Source organism: Salvelinus sp. IW2-2015, unplaced genomic scaffold (assembly GCF_002910315.2).
Source record: "Salvelinus sp. IW2-2015 unplaced genomic scaffold, ASM291031v2 Un_scaffold1057, whole genome shotgun sequence".
Taxonomy (NCBI): Eukaryota; Metazoa; Chordata; class Actinopteri; order Salmoniformes; family Salmonidae; genus Salvelinus; species Salvelinus sp. IW2-2015.
In genome coordinates, this window is record NW_019942710.1 from 325,491 (window position 1) to 338,962 (window position 13,472).

Here is a 13,472-nt window from a genome sequence, read left to right on the forward strand (position 1 = left end):
CAGTAATGCAGTGCTGTATAAAGCCATGTCAAATATTTTATTACTGGTTAAAGCACATACTACTTTTGACTTACAACACAATAATCAATATTGTACACACTCAATGTGCTATTTTTCGGTAAATGTCAGGTAGTTTTCACCTGGGTTGTGTGGCAGTACAAGTTAGTTTACTATGTAAGTGTATTATGCTCAGTCCGTTTGAATACAGTATTGTAATTGTGTAAATCATTTGGAATACGATACTAATCCCTCCGCCCACACACCTATGTTGTCACAGCCCCTCAGAATCACAGTGTGGTTCACATCTAGTATGTAATTCAATAGGCTACCACAGACATCTTCACATGGGTTGGAACACTACAATCACGCTCATTCCATTAGAGTGCAATAGCACTAGCATGCTTTGGCAATGGCTCAGATCATGTTTTGTCATACTGAGGAGCACTGGGGGGGTCTGACATAAGAATAGTGTCTGCAGTTTAACATTCAGGAATCCAAGAAACTGACCTAGAGCTCAGCATCATAGATTAGCTAGCACAGTTGCTGGGTAAGTGTGAGCACCACAATAAAAGCACATGCAAAATCTAGAACTGAAATCACACAAATGAATGATTCACTCCATATGTCCAGATGCGCTGTTTGTAATTAAGGAAGGCTCATGTAACAGTTAAATGATTTCACTCTGAATAATCAGTGGTAACAAATTACCATAATGTAACAGTAATCTGTAAACTCATGTCAATTCCATGTAGTTTAAAACGACCAAGTTGAATTTGTCAGTGTCATATACAGTGGGGAGAACAAGTATTGGATACACTGCMGATTTTGCAGGTTTTCTTACTTACAAAGCATGTAGAGGTCTGTAATTTATCATAGGTACACTTCAACTGAGACGGAATCTAAAACAAAAATCCAGAAAAGCACATTGTATGATTTTTAAGTAATTAATTTGCATTTTATTGCATGACATAAGTATTTGATACATCAGTAAAGCAGAACTTAATATTTGGTACAGAAACCTTTGTTTGCAATACAGAGATCATACGTTTCCTGTAGTTCTTGACCAGGTTTGCACACACTGCAGCAGGGATTTTGGCCCACTCCTCCATACAGACCTTCTCCAGATCCTTCAGGTTTCGGGGCTGTCGCTGGGCAATACGGACTTTCAGCTCCCTCCAAAGATTTTCTATTGGGTTCAGGTCTGGAGACTGGCTAGGCCACTCCAGGACCTTGAGATGCTTCTTACGGAGTCACTCCTTAGTTGCCCTGGCTGTGTGTTTCGGGTCGTTGTCATGCTGGAAGACCCAGCCACGACCCATCTTCAATGCTCTTACTGAGGGAAGGAGGTTGTTGGCCAAGATCTCGCGATACATGGCCCCATCCATCCTCCCCTCAATACGGTGCAGTCGTCCTGTCCCCTTTGCAGAAAAGCATCCCCAAAGAATGATGTTTCCACCTCCATGCTTCACGACTGGGATAGTGTTCTTGGGGGTTGTACTCATCCTACTTCTTCCTCCAAACACGGCGAGTGGAGTTTAGACCAAAAAGCTCTATTTTTGTCTCATCAGACCACATGACCTTCTCCCATTCCTCCTCTGGATCATCCAGATGATCATTGGCAAACTTCAGACGGGCCTGGACATGCGCTGGCTTGAGCAGGGGGACCTTGCGTGCGCTGCATGATTTTAATCCATGACGGCGTAGTGTGTTACTAATGGTTTTCTTTGAGACTGTGGTCCCAGCTCTCTTCAGGTCATTGACCAGGTCCTGCCGTGTAGTTCTGGGCTGATCCCTCACMTTCCTCATGATCATTGATGCCCCACGAGGTGAGATCTTGCATGGAGCCCCAGACCGAGGGTGATTGACCGTCATCTTGAACTTCTTCCATTTTCTAATAATTGTGCCAACAGTTGTTGCCTTCTCACCAAGCTGCTTGCCTATTGTCCTGTAGCCCATCCCAGCCTTGTACAGGTCTAAAATTTATCCCTGATGTCCTTACACAGCTCTCTGGTCTTGGCCATTGTGGAGAGGTTGGAGTCTGTTTGATTGAGTGTGTGGACAGGTGTCTTTTATACAGGTAACGAGTTCAAACAGGTGCAGTTAATACAGGTAATGAGTGGAGAACAGGAGGGCTTCTTAAAGAAAAACGAACAGGTCTGTGAGAGCTGGAATTCTTTCTGGTTGGTAGGTGATCAAATACTTATGTCATGCAATAAAATGCAAATTAATTACTTAAAAATCATACAATGTGCTTTTCTGGATTTTTGTTTCAGATTCCGTCTCTCACAGTTGAAGTGTACTATGATAAAAATTACAGACCTCTACATGCTTTGTAAGTAGGAMACCCTGCRAAATCGGCAGTGTATCAAATACTTCTTCTCCCCACTGTAAAAGATATGAAGATATTCCACAGAAAGCTTATTTTTAATCACAAACCCACAAAGACTGAGCTTTTGGGTTGGGAGAGAGTATGGAGTGCAAAGTAACAGTCTCTGTTCAGAGTAGTCTCTGTGCAGAGGCTGGGATGGGCACCCTGGTCCCAAACAGAATGGGCAGTTGGGGCTCTGCACGCTTCAGGTTCTTGGTCTTCAGTCCAAAGTAGAGTCTGTGAGCACTGCTGGTCCGGGGATCCTGTCTGAGGTGTCTGTCCAGGGGGTAGGTGGCGCGGGGTAGAGGACCTGACAGTGTGCTGAGGGGCATGTCACATCTCTTGAGGATGGGGATGCTGAAAGCAGACAACAGGTGGTGGCTCTGCTGGCTCTCCACACCACCTCCGCTCTCCCAGGCAGGCGTGACACCGTCTGACCCAGCCGCTGCGGTCTCCCTGTCTGAGGCACTGCGCCCCGGGCCAGCCTCCTCCCTCTGGAGCTGGCTGCTGACCCTAGGGTGTCTGGGCTGGGAGGCCTTCACGGGTGGTAGGACGGCGAAGCTGTTGATGATCAACGTCATGGGACACTCTGAGGCTGAGTGGTGGTGACCCTGGGAGGGGGCAGAGCCCAGCAGTGAGTCACTGATCTCACACACCTCAGCTTTGTCCTCCACCATCTTGTCTCGGAGTGTCAGTTGCTGTGTGGCTTTCTGAAGGTCCCTGAAGGACTCTGGTGGGGACTCCTCTGAAGAGATGGTAGAGGTTTGACTGTAGGGTCTGTTCAGGAAGTCTCCCAGGGTTGTGGGGGGGGGTTTCTCCCATGAGTCCAGGGAGGAATCCCAGATGGACTCAGGGGAGTGGGTTACGCTGGACTCAGAGTCAAGGGGATCCGACAACTTCACGAGGTCCACACACAGGTGGCAGTGGTGGTCTGTGTCTCCAGTCTTGACCCTCTTTCCTCTCCTCTGGGTCTGAACCAGGCAGCCAAGTGGAGTAGTTCTGCCCCAGCCCCGGATCTGTCTCAACAACAAACACGAGCATTAAGGGAAACGTAATTACATTTTAATCAGTGTATCGCAACTTAGAGAAAATTAGGTTTTACCTTTTAAGATGATTTCTGAGATTGAATGTAGTTATAAACAGTGAATAAACATACTGACACGTTCACTTTTTCTTAACTCACATGAAATTTAAGTGTGTATCTGGTGCCTACGCAATTACGTGACACTGGCTGAATATCATTCACAATCTAGCCAAAAAATAAAAGAGTAACCGCAGTGTATTACTCACAGCTTCCTCCCATCCGGAGAGACAGAGAAACTCAAATGGCTCCTGCTCTTTTGATGAGGTTTCATCACTGATATCCAAAAGGGCATCAACATGGCCCCTGTTGGGTAGTTGGCAACTCTGGTCCCATCCTGTGTACTCGACTGCCACACTTCTGTCTTCAGCCACTTCTACAGGTGCCTGATCCCATTCCTTGAATTTGTCCATTCTAAGATGAGCCTTTCAGGGTGAAATCTGTTGAGAGTGAAAAAACATCTCTAATTAGGCACTCATCNCCTGATCCCATTCCTTGAATTTGTCCATTCTAAGATGAGCCTTTCAGGGTGAAATCTGTTGAGAGTGAAAAAACATCTCTAATTAGGCACTCATCTTGTAGGCTAAGAGTGGAGATAAATGTACAAAAACAGCAAACAACCTATAATTAATTGAAAGCAAAACTATTTGTAATATCTGAAGACATGTAGCCTTTAACGTCAACTTTATGACATGTTAACTCAGTGTTAACAAACGTGTTGACCCTGTTTACAAAACCTGTCCATTAAATGGATTCATAAACATTCTAGCTAGCTAGCAAGAGAACCTTACATTTCTGCCTAGCTACTAACGTTAACGTTAGGTAAACTAACGTTAGCAACTGAAGTTGGAAGCTTGTTCTGTTACCTGAAGCCACAAACAAGACTGTTAAAGAGATAACTTACCATTAAAGGGGGTCGAGTTCGACATTTTSCTCAGCAATACCATACAAGCATTTGCTCCTTGAGGTTTTTACATTCAACTTAATAGGCAGTAACATAGTCATCAAATATTTATTACAGTTTTTCAGCAATCAGGAGGCGACCTCAAACAAAGTCAAAGATGTGCTAGGCCCACGAAATGTTTGGAGCAGATAAAACGCCGTTGCCATGACAACTCCGCTACAACAGGGCGCTCAGAAGTGACGTGGTGAAAAAGAGGAGGAAAATGGGAGAGGGCGTGAGAAAACAAGTTGCAGTTGACACGTTATTGCTAATTTCCATGTTATATAAGAAAATGTAACAATTTCTAGACCTGGATTTGCTGCTTGTTACAATTCGTGATTTACAGCATGGTGTACACTATGTTGCTGACTATTTCATTCAATATCTATAATTAAGACTAACCCTCACATTTATGTAATTTATAGTAAGCTGTCCTATACAATATGATCCAAAATATCCCATTATAACAGTATTATAATATATATTGTATAACGTAAGGCTATAAAATATTGGGCATGGGCCTAAGTGAATTTGATTCAGATCAGTGCTTGACTTTGATTGAAATAGGTTCCGGTATTCATTTTAGGTGGCAGTAGTGTTTATATTTAGGTGCAGGAGCTCCACAATACTTTTTGAGCTAACATTCTATAAGATGAACAGGAGCTCAAGCAGTAGAACATTTGAGGTGCTGGTACTGAGCTCCGGTGAGCTCCTACCCAAGTCAAGCACTGATTCAGATTGGCCAATGCTTCATAGTATGGCTACAGTAGCTGTAGCACATGGGGATGTGTGAAACTCCTCACCCTGAACTGTCCCCACTTGCGCCAGGGAATAGTTAGCTTTTCGCGTGGCACCGACTGTTGACGCTTCTTGACGGACGTGGTACTCGCAAGCAGTGTGACGTCCTTTACATAGGCCTACTCATTTACATTATGTAAATTATTTACAGGTATCTAGAATATACTCTCAAAGCTAGAGTCCTTGATTGAAACAATAACATAGTGGCCATCCACCTCTGTTTCTGTATTTTTTTWAAACAGGAAAAAAAACTGAGAAAGGAAGTTGTGCGTTTAGCTGMYCATCCACATCGCTCCGGCCAAACGCCACGCCCACTAACGTGTCTTCTCCATGAAGCAATCGATATAGCAGCGGAATTAAATTCAGGATGACTCGTCAGGCAAGAAATGGGACGTGCTATTCGGAACATCGTGGTCCAGCCAGGCACAAACCTTATGACTGTAATGTCATGTCTCTCACTGGGTCCCCTAGTTTTATGTGCACTGTAAGCTCAGCCACACACACATTGACTGGGGTATGCTGCTGGAAATGTCCACAGTGATACGGGAATCCCATATTTCATATTATTTCATAATGAACGAATTTGTACGCCTGTGAATGAAATCTAAAGTGACGTTAGGGAGGCATGTCTGGTATTTGTGGTGCGTTGTTCTAGCTGCACTTGTAGAAGCTTGGTTTATTGGTTCAGAAATGCGCAGTGTCACAGTCTGACGTGGTACTACGGCGCCTATCCGTGTGCTTATCTCTGACACCTGACGGCGTGTTCCTTTCTCCGTGCCCCTGATCACGACCACTTCGACCAAAGACAAGCGACTCTCCCGCTTTATGGAAACCGAGGCTGTGCGTTCTGTTGTGGTCATGCTGCCTCCCAAGAACTGCCTCCCGAGGAACTACAGCTGCATAGCTGGGTTGTTCGGGAGCTTGACAGCAGACCCGAGACTAGAAGACGAAGAGGGGATGGAGCTGAACGGAACAAGCGAGCCCATCGAGATGCACCATGTGGTGGATGAGAGACCAAGAGGCCGGGAATCCTTCCTCAAACCSCCGCAGAGTCCGAACCTGCGCCGGAGGTGCAAGTCTCTGCCGACCCCCATAGAGAGAGCGAAGCTTGAGATCTCCCGCAGCCGGAGTCCCTGCAGCCAGAAAAAGGTCCGTTTCGCCGACTCTCTGGGTCTGGAACTCACCTCTGTGAAGCACTTCAATGACACAGACATGCCCGATGTGCCGGAGCGCATAATGGCCAGATTCGACAGGGGTCCCCTCCATCTGAACCCCTTTGACAAGTTCCCCAGGGCACCGACCAMCCAGTCAAGTTTTATGGAGCTGCAATTCAAGAACCCCGGGACCCTGCCAGGCTTTACTGAGAAAGTGAAAGAAGTGAGAGTGTTGTTGGAGTGTGCTGAAGCMGACGAGTTCACTCTGTCGGGCGTCGTGCGGGTTTTGAACATGGCTTTCGAGAAAAGTGTCTATTTGAGGTTCTCAATCAACAACTGGATAACCTTTATGGACAGTCTGGCATCATATATCCCAGAATCAAGCGACGGTGTGACAGACAAATTCTCCTTTAAGATAATCACCCCAACAACGTTTCTGGAGAGCGGAGGCACATTCCAGTTTGCCATWAGATACTGCGTTGGTGGAGATGAGTATTGGGACAATAATAACGGGGTCAACTATAAAGTGCGACGCCACAGGTTTAAGATTTCTCCACCCCGTGAGTGGGAGGATGGCTGGATTCACTTCATCTAACCTGCATGCGTCCTTGGCGTTCTCACCGGCGCACTGTGTGTGTAAAGCAAGCAATCTCTCCACGGGCACCGCTTTACCATAATGAAGAATAGGGCTACCATAGGCTATAGCCTCTACACATTGTGTTAATAATCCAACCGCCGTGTAAAGCTGTACACTCAGTCATTTTTTACATTGTTTGGGTTGTTTTATTTTTCACCACCGTCACAATGGGTTTGTTTCATGTCATTATGTTTGACAGATTTGACAGGATTGAAAGACAAGCCCTTCATTATGTGTCAGGCGCGGGAGGTAAATCTGCTGTATGATAATTAGCCTTGGTGTTGGGAGCTTTGTAGTCCTGTGCCCTTTGGTGTGGCACAACTATACTCTTATGTAATGGCACGTGCCATTGAAAACGTGCCAGGAATATACCCCATTTAAGCATCACTATCCCTCTAAAACGCAGCGGTACTCGATTCAATCCCCACCTTTGACTATTTTATTAAACATCTTGTGCGATGTCTTAACTGTCAACGACTGCTTATAAAAAAACGGAGGAAAATGGTTATGAAAAATACTAAGACAGCTTCCCGCCCGTCTTCTCTTTGTTTATTTCCGATAGCATGGGACAGCTCACGTGCATCCCCCTGTGTACCTGTTATGCCGGATTTCAATCCGATTCTCTCTCATCTGAAAACTCAAGCGGATGGGGCAGGCCGAAGCTCAGTCACAACAATATTCGCACTGGACCAACAAAGGAAATATCAAATTGTAATTTATCTTACCAATCCCTCATCTTTTCATCTTCTTGGATATGCCTTATAATACCCCTTATAACTAACGGGGAACGCTGCTTTGCTTTTATCCTGATCAATATTGGGTGTATTCAGTTTTATAACTATTTGAACATGAATATTTCAATGTTGGGGAAATGATTAAACCCTCTCTATAGCACTGCTCAACGAGATGATTTTAGAAAAAGGAAATCATCTCACGAGCCTTGTTCGCTGATTATAAATGCACCAGAATGTTTTCTCCAGAGGATGGTAACCAATAGCAGGAGAGTAGACTGGGTCAGAGTGGAGCCCTACAGTCTAGCAGTAGGCTAGCCTATTAGGATGCTCTGGTATGACCCCAAACATGTTACATAATAATATGTGGATCTTTACCACTCTCAAATGCCATATGCATTATTTTAAACTAGAGGACATGTATATTTGACAAAAAAAAACTATTGTACAGAACATTTTGTTCAGGATCTTATACTAGATTTTTCTCTGCAGTGCAGTCTGCATATGTCTAATTGATTTCCAGCACCACTAATCACAGATCTGCCTAAACTTAATGGCATTACAGGTGATATTTTACAACATTCCTGTTGTGACACTCTTGATCTCAACCAGTCACAATATTTCACCAGGTGTCTTGTTGTAAACAATAGTTGAGGATAGCTCTAACCCTAAGGTCCACTGCAGAGTCAGTCACCACTGCCTCACCCATACAGTATCTCTACCTTCTTCAAGGTTGAGCTTTAATGACAAAATCCACATGGATATTACTCCATTTTATAACTGTTATTACACAATGATAAMTTACAGAGACAGATACTGTTRGACTTTTGTTTCTGTTCCTTGTTGKRCYTGAAATGCAACTGTTSCTGTKGAAAATTATACATTTACCTCAGATCGTTTCTAGAGTGCGGACCTGACGATCTTCCAAAAAATCCAGGTTTTTCTCCTTTTATTCAGGTTGAACAAAACAAAACATTATTTTTTTATGAAATACAGTAGAACCAAAATAGTCAAACTCATGCCATTTTTAAAACACACCCAGTCCAGTAAAACAGTAGCATTTCATTGTCAGTATTTTGTAAATAACTTCCACTGTGCAATGTTGTATTTTTAAGTGGAACTATGGTGATGACAGCATCTAAACTACTTTTAGGGATTTCAAAGTTGTAATGTTAGACTTGGCTGATGATATAGAAAAGAGCCGTGTTTGTTTGGTAGGACTACATATTGTACAGTTGATGCTATTGCACTGGTGCTTCATGCTGAACTCATTTGTTGACACATTGGCATCACATAATGCATGTGTCAAACTCCTTCCACTGAGAGCCGAGTGTCGGCGGGTTTTTGCTCCACCCTTGTACTTGATTGATGAATTTAGGTCAATAACTAATAAGGAACTCCTCTCACCTGGTTGTATTTGACACCCCTGACATGAGGTGAGTGACCTCATTATGGATGGATGGCAAACTAAACTTAGGTTATGTAACTCAACAGCCCACATTACACAAACGGTTTGTCTATTTGTGTACTGGAGGTACAGCATGTTTACATTCGAGTTTGTATTTATTTGGGTTATAATTTATGGGAGTTTTCTATGACATGAATGATTGGAATGAATCAATATTTTGTTTTTATTAGGACGCCTCTGAGAGATCAGCAACTTGGGGATGTATCTGTTTAGAAAATGGAAAGCATCTCTGAGACTAACAAATGTAGTTATATAATATAGTTAGTTACTGTTGACTGGCTATGGTGGTCAGTAAGAAAAGCCTGTGTTTACATGATCCAGGACTTGGAGGGAGCTTGGCCAGACTATTCAACCCTTGAGATTGAAAATGGAAAATAGACTACTCATGTGACCACTGAGCATGTCCAAATGACTCAAACAATTTAGCAGAGTTGTTTGGCTTATTACAGAGTTGTTTGTTTCCCAGAGTCCAGCGGTTTGGCTCGTTCTAAATCTCCATGGGAAATCCGTAGAGCCTGGTTGGACCAAAATAAACCGAATTTATTGTTCTCACAGTCCACCATGACATTAACCGACCTCTACAGGGGCCACGATATTGGCAAAAACATCTAACAGCGATTTTGATTTTTAACAAATTATGTATTGCGATTTGATGTGCGATGAAAATCAAAAATATTTGGGTGACCTGTTGGAATTATAGAAATATATTGAATTATATTAAAAGCAAAGTGGAAAGCAGCATCGTTCTTGTTTTTGGAACAATTTGTTGACTGCATTGACTGACGGAACAACATGCACATTTATAGTCAATCATCTAACTGCGCGGGGAGGAACTGCGCGGGCTTGAGTGACAGGGGGCGAGGCTTAGGTGTGTGTGCGAAGCAGCCACAAGAGGAGAAAAAAACGGAGTTAACTTAAAACCTTAAAGTTACTCAAGGCTGAGATGCGTTTTCAAAAATTATTGCTTATGATATGGATCTTTTACGATATGGATATTGCACATGTTCAATATGTGATTTTGATGTGAATTCGATTAATTGTGCAGCCCACTTGTGAGTTAAGACATGACCATTGGTTGACAGCTGGTTGGCCTCACTGTGTTCAGAAAGCAAGCTAGTCTGTGCAGTCAGTGAGTCCACCACACGGCAGCTGTCATCTCCACAAACACTACTGTGGTTAACAAGATGTCACGCCTTGTCAGAGATTGTTTTATGTTTTTAAGTCTGATTAAATATAATGGTTATTTTTCCTCATTTAGCTTTTGCTTTGATTTCTGTTAACTGTAATATTTCTCTAATAAGTGTACATGTAGTACAGTATGATTTCACTCATGATTGTTTCAATCATAACATTTCACTTTGTAAATATGTCATGGAGGTAAATGTTTTATAGGGGAAGGATGAAAGCTTCCAGAAGCAAGATGAGTATAGGGTTTGTCACACAATTGTAACCACGTTTTATGATCACTGCTGATGTTTATCTGTTTTATGTGTCCTATTGAATGTCTTTCTGCTACATATATGTTAGTGTAATAGCATTTCAAAAACAGGATTGCAAGGGTGGATGATACCCAACTCAGAACTAAAAGTATCATAACAGTTATAACAAATCAAAAATGATCTGAACAAAATAGAATTTCAGGAAATGTCCTTTAAAAACTGCGATACGCCACTGAACCTTATGCCAAAATGCGGGCGGGGTCCCAGGAATGATAGGGTTATTGTATAAGGTGTAACTAAAGATGGTTCCATTGCCTTATGTTTAAAGTTCATACTGAAATGAACACATAAGAGGTCTAAGCTGTGAAGGGATGTTATGGTAGGTTGATCAACATGTGCTAACAGTCTCGAGCAGTCAAATCATACTGGACAGTATGTACTGGGGCTAAGCTGAGGGGGTCTTTAGGCTAAAGAGTTGCATGCATGCCACTAAAGACAACATACACTTTGGAGTATCTGAAACATCTGAAAGGAGTGACTAATGATTGTAATATTGAGCTACTCAAAGTTCATAGCGCACTTTGAGTAGGAAAGTAGAAAAGCTAGGAAAAGAGGCATGGTTTGGTTTGGTATGTCTCTTCTGACTTTACATGTATTCCTGTGAATTGCTACTAACCAATATGTTCTCCATCCCCAGTCATGTTTGATACACAGCTTTCTCTCTCACTGTGAAATGTTATACATCTGAAATAGTTTAATTCAAGTTCATTTTACTCATATGTGGAGTGGAGGAAGTGAATTTCCCTTGGTTTGACTTATATGGTTATCAGTATTCTTCTTTTGAACCTATGCAAACCTTAGTACTGCAATCCATCATCTGTCTGTGTTGATGTGTCTTGGTGTCTGACGTATTGTTTGGAGCTAATGTTTATCACTGTATTCTGGCTGTTTGCATGCACGGCGGAAGTACCCCTGTTATTTTTATGGTGAGTTTGTAATGTAGCCTATATTTTACTAAAACAACGGCAATAAAGGCCTTTGTGATGGGAAATTAAAATATGTTGTAGTTTTGTCCATTTCCTTCATCACACTACAGTCAGCAGTATGGTATAATTAAGCAATAAAACACGAGGGGGTGTGGTATATGGCCAATATACCACGGCTAAGGGCTGTTCTTACGCACGACGCATCGCAGAGTGCCTGGACACAGCCCTTAGCCATCGTATATTGGCCATATACCACAAACCCCCAAGGTGCCTTATTGCTATTATAAACTAGTTACCAATGTAATTAGAGTAGTAAAAATACATGTTTTGTCATACCCGTGGTATACGGTCTGATATACCACGGCTGTCAGCCAATCAGCAATCAGTGCTCGAACCACCCAGTTTATAATAACCTTTACCTTAACGTTTCATTACAATAGCTTTATTAACTCAACTAGAATCAATGTCACAGTATCCTCTGAGATGAAACAGGTTTAATACAAAACTCTACAGATTAATTTCCCTGCAGGGTGTGATTTTGATTGTATTATGAGAGATCTAATTTTCTCCTCTGAATGTTCCACTGCTGTCTGTCTGCTCTGAGCTGACTGGCTCATTTATCAGATGACCATGTAATCCACACAGGGCCCTAATCCTGTAGGCCATAACATTTCTTGCTGTGCTGCGGTGGTCAGCCACCCAGCCCCTTGCCGCAGTCATGATGAGACACATGTCCTTGTGAATTGATCAGCTCTGTTGGCATGCCCCTCAGTGTTCTCGGTGGGAGTGGGGTTGCATGGGTGGTTTTGGAGGGCAGGAGGACAGGCTGAGGGATCTCTTGTCATCAGGAGGGTTGGCTTCAGGCACAATTTTGTCTCTGACATGTAGGCTGTATAACAGAGAACAGGTACTCTTGGTGTCCTTGACTTTTTCCATTCTGATGGATGGGCATATTCTTATAATGTCTTCATGGTATAGGGTATCTATTTTATATGCAAGGGCACACAGAGTTCCAGTTACAGCCGTATGATATTACCATGACATTTCATTAGCTAGTCATTGATCTGTTCAATAGATTGCATTGAGCTCTCCATTGACTAGTTTCCTCTCAAAAGATTGATTGCTCTCGAGGCACAATTCTATGGTACTGAATCTTAATGGTGAAAGACTCTATAGGATGGAATCTTAATAGTAAAGACTTTATAGGGTGGAATCTTAATAGTGAAAGACTTTATAGGATGGAATCTTAATAGTGAAAGACTTTATAGGGTGGAATCTTAATAGTGAAAGACTTTATAGGGTGGAATCTTAATAGTGAAAGACTTTATAGGATGGAATCTTAATAGTGAAAGACTCTATAGGATGGAATCTTAATAGGTGAAAGACTTTATAGGGTGGAATCTTAATAGTGAAAGACTCTATTGGATGGAATCTTAATAGTGAAAGACTCTATAGGATGGAACAAATAGTGAAAGACTTTATAGGATGAATCTTAATAGTGAAAGACTCTATAGGATGGAATCTTAATAGTGAAAGACTCTATAGGATGGAATCTTAATAGTGAAAGACTCTATAGGATGGAATCTTAATAGTGAAAGACTCTATAGGTGGAATCTAATAGTGAAAGACTTTATAGGATGGAATCTTAATAGTGAAAGACTTTATAGGATGGAATCTTAATAGTGAAGACTCTATAGGATGGAATCTTAATAGTGAAAGACTTTATAGGATGGAATCTTAATAGTGAAAGACTTATAGGGTGGAATCTTAATAGTGAAAGACTCTATAGGATGGAATCTTAATAGTGAAAGACTCTATAGGATGGAATCTTAATAGTGAAAGACTTTATAGGTGGAATCTTAATAGT

The 13,472-nt window shown here is 42.3% G+C and overlaps 2 protein-coding genes across 2 annotated transcripts; one reads left to right on the plus strand and one right to left on the minus strand.

The window, feature by feature from the left end:
* Positions 1-1,985: 1,985 nt before the first annotated feature.
* LOC112069606 (uncharacterized protein C16orf46 homolog) lies at positions 1,986-3,884 on the minus strand. Its single transcript, XM_024136947.2, has 2 exons — positions 3,659-3,884; positions 1,986-3,384 (listed from the first exon to the last, which is right to left on the minus strand). The coding sequence occupies exons 1-2, from the start codon at positions 3,860-3,862 to the stop codon at positions 2,497-2,499; spliced, it is 1,092 nt and encodes a 363-aa protein (XP_023992715.1). The 5' UTR covers positions 3,863-3,884; the 3' UTR covers positions 1,986-2,496.
* Positions 3,885-5,923: 2,039 nt separating this feature from the next.
* On the plus strand, positions 5,924-9,945 carry LOC112069604 (protein phosphatase 1 regulatory subunit 3E-like). The gene has a single exon (XM_070438604.1). It carries the CDS (start codon positions 6,016-6,018, stop codon positions 6,937-6,939), a length of 924 nt encoding a protein of 307 aa, XP_070294705.1. The 5' UTR covers positions 5,924-6,015; the 3' UTR covers positions 6,940-9,945.
* The last annotated feature ends 3,527 nt before the right edge of the window (positions 9,946-13,472 follow it).

Excerpts from the sequence above, each read along its gene's own strand:
- LOC112069606 (XM_024136947.2), bottom strand. The coding sequence starts at position 3,862 with ATGGACAAATTCAAGGAATGGGATCAGGCACCTGTAGAAGTGGCTGAA. Across the intron at positions 3,385-3,658 it reads TCTCCGGATGGGAGGAAGCT|ATCCGGGGCTGGGGCAGAAC; the intron begins GTGAGTAATACA and ends TTGTTGAGACAG.